The 11,149-nt window shown below is 45.4% G+C and overlaps 1 protein-coding gene across 1 annotated transcript; it reads left to right on the top strand.

The window, feature by feature from the left end:
* The first annotated feature begins 516 nt into the window (after positions 1-516).
* LOC142597175 (prolactin-like) lies at positions 517-4,729 on the top strand. Its single transcript, XM_075727850.1, has 5 exons — positions 517-547; positions 830-981; positions 1,087-1,194; positions 2,620-2,799; positions 4,535-4,729. The coding sequence occupies exons 1-5, from the start codon at positions 517-519 to the stop codon at positions 4,727-4,729; spliced, it is 666 nt and encodes a 221-aa protein (XP_075583965.1).
* Positions 4,730-11,149: the final 6,420 nt, after the last annotated feature.

Below are 11,149 nucleotides of genomic sequence, written 5' to 3' on the forward strand. Positions count from 1 at the left end.
TCCTTGTACCAACCCCCCGTTATCGCTGGCAAGATTATTTTATTTTCCCGGTCTCAGCTCTCACATCCTCACCCCCTCCGACGGCAGTGGGCACGCCGGTGCAGACCTGGCCACGCCACTTCTGTGCGGGCGCCGGAGCCGCCCCCCGGTGCCCACGGGGGGCTGCGACACCGACAGCGGGGCAGCGCTGGCCCCAGGGCGGGCGGGCGCTGCGGGGGTCACCAGCAGCCCCACCACAGAGCCCGGCAGCCCTGTTTCTGCGGGGCCCTGCTGCTTGCCAGGGGCGGGGACTGGTCCCGTCTGTGCGAGGGATGCTGAACCGGGAGTCCCGCTCCGGGCGGCTTGCTCACGGTGGCCGCGGGCCGCGCACGTCAGGGAGGGACCCGTCATGACCGGGAGGGCCCCCCCTCCCACGCCACGCACGTCCCCACCCGGCATATATAGGGGACGCGGGGGGCAACGCCGGCGCCGGCCGATGCCAGCCGCTCCGCGCCGAGGAGCGGGCTCCGCGGTGCCATGGCCCCCGCCCGGGCGGCGGGGCGAGCAGGTGAGGGGGCGGGCGGAGCGGGGCAGCGGGGAGAGGGAGGGAGAGGGGGGGAGAGGAGAGGGGGGGAGAGGAGAGGAGAGGAGAGGAGAGGAGAGGAGAGGAGAGGAGAGGAGAGGAGAGGAGAGGAGAGGAGAGGAGAGGAGAGGAGAGGAGAGGAGAGGAGAGGAGAGGAGAGGAGAGGAGAGGAGAGGAGAGGAGAGGAGAGGAGAGGAGAGGAGAGGAGAGGAGAGGAGGGGCCGGCGGCCGCCCCGCCGCCCCCCGACGCCGCCGGGCTCCCCGCAGGTGCCGCCGCGGCGCTGGCGCTGCTGTGGCTGCTGGTCTGCGCCCCGGGGGACGCCGGCTGCCGCCTCCTGACCGTGGCCGATCTCTTCGACCGGGTGATCCGGCACTCGGGCAGGATCCACAGCCTCTCCACGGCGCTCTACGCCGAGCTGGTGAGTGCCGGACCGGGCGCCCGCCGCCCTGGGAGCGGCTGCCGGCGGGGCGGGGCGGGGGCGGGGGGTGCTCTCGGTGTCTCTTTAGGTTTTCTTCCCCCATAGGAAAAACACTTTCCTCCCCGTGACAACGAGCTGGGGAAGCCCGCTCGGAAGTGCCACACGTCGGGGATGCTGACCCCCAACGGCAAAGAATACGCCCAAAAAATCCCGGTAAGGTTGGACGGCGGCGGCGGGCGGAGACGGGGCGGGCGGGGGGCATCGCCGGCCCCCGCGGGTTTGGGCGGCTGGGATGGGGCTCCGCCTCCTCGCCCCCGCCTGAAGAAAGGGGAAAATACCCCCCCATTCCTTCGGAGCCCCCACATGTGTCACCCATCACGCTGCGGCTGTCCCCCACCCCGTCACGCTGGAGATGGGCAGAGAGGGTTTGACACCTCCGGTGCTTCAGCAACAGGTGGACTGAAGAAGCCGGTAAGTTTTGGCCCCAGACATGCACACATCACAGAGGTACTGCATACGAATCATTAGTTTACTCTGTTTAAAAAAGCTATATATGGTTCCATATGCTTAAATCATATTTATTAGTTATAATAGACATATTGCAGTAGTACTTCATCCAGATGACTGACAGACAGACATCCTTTTGATTATGTTGAGGCAGGCTCTGTGGAACATAAACTTAGAAACCTGTGCATGTGACAGATAAGTTAAATTAATCAGTGTCCCTGCAAAGTACAAAAAGCAATCAGGAGAAAGAAGTAACAGTCATTATCTCTGAACTGGTAGTTAGATAAGGAAAAGAGAACAGCAAATTGGTTTAGACAGATGTAAAGGTAAAGAGAAAGAAATCGTTACTAGTTTAGAGAAGAGCAGGAAGAGTTTCTTTAGACAGAGAAAAAGCAGATTGTGAAGTCGAGGATACAGCAGCAGCAGAAACTTTTGCCTCTAGGAGGAGGCAGACGGAGACAAACGTTAATGTTTTGCTCTTTGGTTGTGATGGAGCGAGGAGCTTCCCCCAAGATGTTTAGAAAAATGCTTTCCTCCCTTGAAGGGCAATGGGAAGTGAGGCCCTGCCTGCTTTAGAAAGCTTTAACTGGTCAACTGTATTTCTGAACTTATATTGCAAGAGAGGTCTTACGGCCATTGAGTTTCTGTTAGAGAAGCAACTGTCCTGACCACCGGGCACCTTCTTGGAAGTGTGTCTGCAGCGAGCCTCTAGCCAACACAGCTAGAACCACGGCAGGTGTGAGGAAACACCTGCACTTCCATACCAGCAGAGATGTCTAGGTGAGGCTCCTTGGGCTCTTGAGACATCTAGGAGTTCCTGAAAACTTTTTCAATACCAAGTAAGTTTGACTGGAATGCCACCATTTTGCTAATGCTGTACTCCACAGTTTTAGGTATTACAGAGCTTAGGAGTCTAAGAAAACTGAAAACAAGGCAAATACAACTTTTGGGTGTTGCTTACATCTAAGCAAATAACCAGAGACAGAGTGGCCCTTAAGTTCTGAATATTTGAAAACTACTGAACTGCAGATGTAAATCTTAATCCCGCTGAGATTTCACAGTGAGACTAACAGCATTCATATGACCTGCTGCAAACTAACAGAGAAATTCTTTGCTGTATTAATTTGTAAGAGAGAAGAACTAACGCACTTGATACTGAAACTTTTGCAAGCCTGGAAAGAACCACTTTCCCACTTTAACCAGCATATTGAGCACCATCAAGAGCTACCTGATGACAGCCTTATCAAAGCTAAGCAAATCAGCAATATGGTACATGAGCTGAAGACTGGAGTTGAAAAAGTAACAGAAAAGGCAAGATTTTCAATGTAGCTGTTATTTATACCAATAATGTGGCGTTAGTGACTTGGGGGGGGTGGGGGCAATGTCTGCTCTCACCTGGGCTACAGCCTTAATGCCAACAGAGGCTCTGATCCAGCAACAGCGGACTTTGTTCCAGATCCAGCAATTTTTCAGCCAAAGGATGTGACTTAGTTTATGGATTGGCAGATACATAGATGGCATTATATATGTCCACATGTGTAGAGCAGTATTTTATTAATATGAAATACATGAAAGAAAGACAGAAGTACAAAGACTAGAGCCATTTACAGCTTCATCTGAGCCAGTAATGAATTGACTTTTCTAGGGCAGTAGAGGAGATGGGGGTAGACTGTGACAGATACTTAATTATTGTTTTCAGTTTTATTTCGATTTACATTCTAACAAATTGAAGTATGACTGCTGTCTGCTGCAAAGAGCTCCTTCCTAAGGCAACAATTTTATGCTGGGATAAGTTCTTCAAGACAACAGTGGCATTGCTTAAGTTAAACGCCAGACACAAAACAATTTCAAAACTCCATTCCAAATTCTGGCAGACCATATATAAATTATTGGATGTAATTTTTTGTTATTTCCATTTCTGTCTTCTCAATACTAGCTAGAAGTCCTGATCTTTGTATTTCTTGTGCATTCATAGCTAAACTTAATTGTAGTTTTGGCTAAACAAATGAGGGCTGTGTGCCCATTCTCTGAAATGGCTACACTGCCAAGGTGTCTATTTCAGTAAAAAGTGAATAATAAACTCGTATCTTACACTAGCAGATCACCTTTCAGCTTTATGAACACAGGTGGGGAATACAAGTTTTAAAATGATAAGCAGTTCATCACCAGAACAGGAGGAATTGTACCCTGCTCTAAAATGCAGCCCTGATTAGGGTGACTTGGAGTTGCAAATGGAAAGTCCATCTTCCACATGCAGCCACGATTCTGGGTTAAAATGGCCTTAAAGTTCAGTTCACCTCAAAGCTTGACCTTCGTTTGCTTTATTCTGTAACTGAAGCAAGCCATCAAACTCTAAACTAGATACACACTTCTGGTATATTTACCTGATTTTGTTTTTCTAAAACACCTTTGAAGGAATTACTAAGAAGGAAAGCTTTGAAGTTTTGACGTCTCTGTACTATGAACATACCACACAGTAGAAATGTAATTTCAAAAAAGAAGCAAACAATGCAAATGCATCCCATTGTTTTGCAGCTGTGTTTTTCTGTAAGACACTAATTCTGTTTGGCTCTGTTGTCTGTTCTGTTTGGTTCTGTTCTGAGAGGTGATAACAGCCTTCAGAGTTCACCAGGTTAAACAGCACTGCGAAAACTGACAGTAGAAGCTTCCCATGACAAAACTCATTAAAATAAATGGCTACAAACCTCAAGACTGGTTTGCAATATTAGTTCAAGAGGAAATAACGATTACCAAACACGGGTTCCTCTACTTAAATTCAGAGGAAGTTATACTCCAGTATTGTTGCATTACTAGTATATCAGATCATTTCAGGCTAGTCTTTAGGTTGCATAGACACTGTTAAGATAAAAAGGCAACAATATTCCCTGTAAGGGAGCTTTACACTTATCAATATGTACGCAAAAGGTACATATTGGAGTTGAATAGCCCAACATAGCGACGCCTCGTTTGACTTCTGCACTAGTCTTTTAAAGATTTGTTGTATGTGTAGTTACAAGTTGTACTTCTTTTCCTGTTTTCAATGCAGATGCAGTCAATGGGGATCATCAGCAATTCATTAAATGGAATGGCATCTTCTGAAGCCACTGGTTTATCAATTAGTAATGAAGCAAACACGATGAGTGACTCGGACTTTATTCACTGTTTCAGGAGAGACTCCAATAAAGTACAAAGCTACTTAAAAATTCTTAAATGTAGGATTATGCCAGAAAATAGTTGCTGAGTTGTAATCTCTTGACAAGTAGTCTTCAGCATGTTGTTTATAAAGATGGAGAAATATCATTTATAAATTATCACATTTAGAGTAGTTTTAATAGGAAAGTGGGTTTGAAATTCTTTGGCAGCTACTTGACACGGTTGACCTATGCAGCTGAAATATTAAATAAAGCATCATGTGTGTATGTGGGTTAGTGCACCAGATAAAGAGGAGTACTCTAGTAGTAGATAAATAAATGTCCTTGCACATTACACTGTGACAGATTGTATTATGGTTGATTCACAGTTTAGTTATATACATAGTTGAAAGTGAAATTCAGTTTGTTTAGCCTTGGTACAAATACACCTACATACTATAAATAAAGTATATTTTTATGTAAAAAAAAAATGCTTCCCCCCATTTCTACATACATACCTGCAGAATATCGCTTAACACTGAGGAGTGGTATTGCTGTTGATCAGTTCATGTAACTGCGGGGCCCACGAAGATTTTTATGTTCGCATCATACTTCTTACTAATTTCTATGGGCTTTCACATGTGGCCCAGAAGTTCTAGTTTCTAGCACTTTTATTCATTTTTAATGTTCTTTTATACCTGTAATTGATTGATTTCAGTGGAAACACCTAAAGAAAAAGTTTCTGTATGAAAGGTAAGTCAGAATTCTGGTCCGAACACCATTTCAGTCTGAGGCCCAAGTATGGCTGCTGTAGCAGTAAGTCTCTCGCCCATAACACATGCCGACCCAGGGCTTGGGTTTTACAGTAATGATGACAAACTCCATAGCAAATAAAAATCTGAAAGCTGTTAGATATATTATAGCAATCACATTTTCCTAGCAGTGGGGTCGCGCTGATAGCTGTTCATAGAGCAAAACATCTTTGCATTCAGATCCTAAATGAGCCATTTGAATGAGCATTTATAATCAACATGGATTTATCTTTAATATTCTTGACTATTTCATCCCTGAATGCTCTTTTCTGGCCTCCCCTGATCTTGATGGCTGTTGACAGTAGCTGGAGCTCGGGCTGCCAAGAATGGAGAGTAAAATGATGATGATTATTTAATAATGATATTGGATTTGGGCTTGAGAAATTCAGCAGGAAAACATTTCAAAGAAACGCTTATGTGGAACAGAGGAACCTTTCCAGTTACATTTCTGTAACTGCTGCTATCCTCAGATATCTACTATCTGGTAGAGAGCTGACGTACTTTCTCAGCTAGAAGCTATGAGTGTTCACAATTCAGGTCTGGTCCCTGTTGTGCCAGGTATGGTAGAAATGCAAGGGATTATATAGTGCCTGCCCTGAAGAAGTTACTAGCTGCATTTCCTTAAGCAGTGAGACACTACCAACATGTAACGAAATAGCAGCCTTCATGTGCAAATTTTGAAGACATTCTGGAAAGAAAACACAGCTCCAGAGAGGGTAATGTAAGGCTCCTCTGGGCAGATGGTTAGAGAGCAGCAGAGCAGGTTGCCCACTCTGCCTTCATCTATCCGCAGTCACAGATGCAGTAGTGATTAATGGTTACAGTACTACTCCCGTCACCTAGCGCAGCCGCAGAGTTCAGCAGCACGCTGATGTGCGTCTCCTGTGCCAGCAAGGGATTACTCCTGCCTCTGAAATGCTGAAACTAGGCAAGCATGCGTTAATTAAGGAGAAATACGGTGTTGGGGTGTAATCCCTCGACATCCCGGCAAAGACGGCAGCTGCATGCAGCAGATCTGCACCAGCCATCCCACACCAGACAGGGAAGGTGACAGACATGGGGGGGTGGGGTGGGGTGTTACTGGGCCAAACAAGGCTGACGGAAGGATGCTCCCTCCGGGACTGGCCCCATCCCGCCTCCCTGGTTCCCCGCGTCCCCCGTGTCCCCCAGGTCCCCCGGTCGGGGCTGCTGTGCTGCAGGGGAGGTGGCTGTAGCCCCGCAGATGGTGGCTGCGGCCCCATGGGTGGCAGCCGTGGCCCTGCGGGTGGTGGCCATGACCCCACGGGCAGGAGGTAGCCATGGCCCTAAGGATGGTGGCCACATCCCCACAGGCAGGAGGTGGCCATAGCCCCACGGATGGTGGCCATGGCCCTGAGGGTGGTGGCTGTGGCCCCGCAGGCGGGGGGCTTGGTGGCTCTCAGAGGGAGTTGTAAGGTGACTTGGAAATGAACCATAATGGCTACCAGGAACTTCCGCAGTTGGGAAGACACCCCAGAGGCTGCAGTTGAGGGTCAGGTGAAAAACATGTTGCAAATGGAGCAGATCCTAAAAATAATTCTCGTCTTCAAGGAGCAAAACCCCGGGAATGGTTTGCAGTAGAGAAATTCAAAAATAGAGAAAATGAGGAAGCAGGTGCCAAAGGAGGAACAACATTGCACTGAAGTATTACCCACAGTCATTCATTCTCATCAGTGTTACATTTCAAGATTTGCCTTTGGCTGAAGCAAGGCGTGTTGGTAAAACAGAAGCCTTCCTATATTGTCCACATCGCCTTGCTTCCTCTTTTGATCGAGAAAACTGAGCAGTTGGCTGAAAAGGGCCTGTTTTTCTCTGTGGCCACCAATGCCTCAAACAGAAATACCAGCGATGGTTGCTTTTTATACAGGGGAATACTTCATCTCCTGCAGGATTTCTCTCCAGAACAGCAGCGAAACTAGTTAGGAATATTTGAAAATGTAAAATTGTGCGCTACAATAAAATTCTTTGGAGTTTAAGAATGCATCATTTGCATCTGAGAATATTAAGAGAAACAACTTTTCAAATTAATGGAAAATCAGAAAATCAGGACTGGCTTCCAGCTAAGTGCTGGGCTCCTGCAACAATCTGTAACCATATATGTTATAGGTAAGTCATGGTGTAATTTCAGTTTGTGGAACAACAGGTTTCTATTAACTTTCCTTGTCAGCCAAACAAATTTAAGAATTAAAAATATCTCTGTTGTTCTTCAGACCTTATTACATTAAATGTTGCAGGACAGCCCCAGAATATGGACATTTTTGTATAGTACAATTCATTTTTTTAGTTATTAGAAGTTGCTTTTGTATGTTAGAGATTTCCTTTTCCTAACTTTTCCATTTTTTTCAGGATGATGGATACGATAGAGACACTCTCAGTGACTGAAAATTCATTTTGTTTCTTTCATAATGTGCTAAATGGCTTTGATAGTGTATCTTAAACTTAGACTGAATCTGATATGTGCTGATGTTTGCATGATAGATTAAGCGACAGATGTCACAAGAGAGATGTAGTTTAAATCTTATCTAAACCCATATGATAGCAAAGCGGAAACAAATGGAAACAGGCTTCTGGGAATGATATGCATTAACTTTCAGCTACCTCATATCACATTCAAATGTTGACATGCAAAGAAAAAAATGGCTTGGAAAAACTGAAGAATTCCTCAAGGGCTGGATGTTTACAAAAGGTCTGTGTTGTGTCTGGGTGAGTACTGGAGGATCACTGTTGAGATGCTGCCTTGTGACACCCCCGTCCACCATGTCCAGCTTCATTGCTTAGAAATACAACCAGTATCCATAGGAAACCACGGAGTGGGAGTTGCTGTTTTCTGGCAGCTAATTTAGATGCAAGCCCACATGGGGAGCATCTCAGATCCAGGCTTACGTACCTCAGTTTATCTTACACAGCAGCAGTCATCAGGCACGTAACTTAGCAGCACAGTCATTGAAGACTTCTATAGTCAATGGCAGTTCCATCCACTGTGAGCCTTTCTCTACAGAGGCCTTTTGGTCTCCCCACGGTCCAAAACTAAGTTTCAAGCTAATTGCGCCCTAATTTCTCTCCAGGCCTTTCTTAGGGCACTGAATTTACAGCTAACTTGCTTGAAATTGGTTTGTCTTCCCTCCTGGTTTGTGAAAATCAGTAACGCTCTTGTTGGTAGGAGGGTGCTGAAGCATGTGAATGTACTTAATTTATGTCAGCCTTTGACTGTGGAACATATATTCGTCAGAGGAGCCGTGTGGCTACAGTGATGGCAACTGGTATTTAAAACCCAGCACCAGTAAATCACAGTGGATAAAACAAATCTGATGTATTACTGCAGCTCAGGAGCGACATTTGACCGTTGTACTATTGTTCTGACACTGAAGTTCGTAATGCAGTTTTGTGCCTTAAAACACTCCTGTTCTCCTTAAGCAGATCGTAACAATTAATTCCTGTTTGGCAAAGAATCAATAAAAACAAGAGAACTTCTAGAAAACTGTTTTATGTTATAAATCTGTACAACCAAAGTGTAAGTGCTGACACAGGTATGGTCAACAAATCCAGCTTTTAGCAATGTTATATGAGGTCCGTAGAGGAGCTAGCTGGCCTCTCATGTTCACAGTCTCACAGTTGTTCACATACAATAAAACGTGACTGTGGCTGTGCCTGATGTCGACTGGCATGATCTGCATCATTTGTGATACCTTTAAAAAGACCAAGACCCAGACCTAGAAACAGAGATGGGCACCTTCTTGTTAGGTATCAGAGAAGCTCCTTGGAGTGCCTGACCTTAAGAATAGACTTTCAAGATCCACATTCAGATCTGCCTGAAGGATCTCTAGTAGGTGGGGTGAGAAAAGCCTCTCCTGTTCCTCAGGCTGCTTGGCTGTGCAGCAAGATCCCTATGTGAGCGGCACAGCCTGAGGGCACAGGAGTCTGCAGCTCAGGTAACAAAGCGAGTACTGAGTCTCGGCCCTTTCTCCCTTTCCCTGTTGTATTCTGTATTACATTAGCATTGATAAATTGCCAGACTAAACAGAGAGGTGGCCAGCGAGTATAAGTATCCACATTGTTAACGGCCTCTGAAGAGTTGCTTTTTTCAATTGTGGTTTGGAATCTGAGGTACCTGAAGCCTGCCCAGTCCCAGGATCCCAACATATGTCCTTCATAATATTCTACAGCCTGGAACTATAGTCTCAAAACGCCACACATAGGAAACACCTCAGATAAATACCCTACAACCATGCTGCAAGGTCATCCACAAGATCATATATTTGAAGTCAAGTGATACGTTGCTGGTTTTAATTGTAAGAGATGCCATGGGTATCTATCATGTCACTCCGTAATACCAGATGCATTCTATGCCTTACACCTCCGCAATGAGCCTGTCACAAAGCACTTCAAACACCTGCTGGGGATTTTGTGTATAATGTGCACTTTGTTCTTTTATAACTAGCATGCATACATTATTTGAAGAAAATGCATACTTACTAGTTGATCCTTCACACAGAAAAGACTGGCACTGTAAGTATATAAAATATTTTTGTATTCAGACTGAGTGCTGTTTCTCATTTACCAAGTTTTCACAGTATGGACTGAAGGGAGACTTCTCCTTCAAGTAGCTTAAAATGAGAGGGATCAAGGTTGTATGTGTCATGGGCCTAAATACATTTTGACTAATTGAATCGGACTATTTTAGGTATAATTCAAAATTCACGTGTATACTTTTAGGGTTTTTAAGAAAGCTTGATCAGCATTTTCAAGTAAAAAATGTTTTATCCAGCATATTGAAACTTTATTCTAGCTGTGGAATAAGAATACTGGTAGGAGGTGTTAAGAGATTTAGAGGGCCGTGAAATGGTGTAAGTTTTAATAGGCTACAGTGAAACCAGAACTTGCTCAATTTAAAACACTATCACATTCTGTGAAACCAATTCTGCCTGAGCCTTGCTTGATCTTTGCCTCAGTGAGACATCCTTCAGATGTATTCTGTTTAGCACACCAGCTCAGAGTTTTGACAGCAGTTCACATTCGGTGCTTGCAACACTATCAACTGAAAGAATTTCCCAGGGGGCACTCTGAATCCTCTCTCTCCTCTCCAGAAGCGTACTGACTTGTACTGCTCAACTGACTTGCAGTACAAGAATATGAGCAGCTGTGAAGACTCCCTTTCCCTGAAAGGTGAGATGCAAAAAACCCCAATCACCGCCACCGTACACTGACTTCCTCCAAAATGGGAAGTACTGATGAATACCCCCACACACATGTACCTCCACCTGATCATTTGATGGTAATTTGGAAATACCTGCATGCCTTTCATTGTAGGCAGACACTAGCAAATGCCATTTCAGAAGAATCTGGGCCACCAACACTTGCTGGTCCTTCAGGTAGGAGTTAGTCAAAGAGGGCAGGACTATGACTTCAACAGGACAATTAGAGAGTAAATTCATCCCCATGTGTACACAGTGTGTCTGTCCATCCCTAAAGGTTTTAGGCAGAATATGAGCTGGTTCTCGGATTTCAATTGCAGGATAGGAATAAACTTCTCACGTTACTGAATAGCATATAACACATGGCATACTAAATATGTTCAAGTGCCTTTTGAGGGTAGGTATCTAGGCAGCTTACACTAATGAGGGTTGTAAGCACAGGAAGGGATGACTTCTTAATTTCTCTGTAATTTCTTTTTTCTTTAAAACAAGCATAGGAAATCACACG

The sequence above is a fragment of the Pelecanus crispus genome, chromosome 1 (genome assembly GCF_030463565.1).
Source record: "Pelecanus crispus isolate bPelCri1 chromosome 1, bPelCri1.pri, whole genome shotgun sequence".
Classification (NCBI taxonomy): Eukaryota; Metazoa; Chordata; class Aves; order Pelecaniformes; family Pelecanidae; genus Pelecanus; species Pelecanus crispus.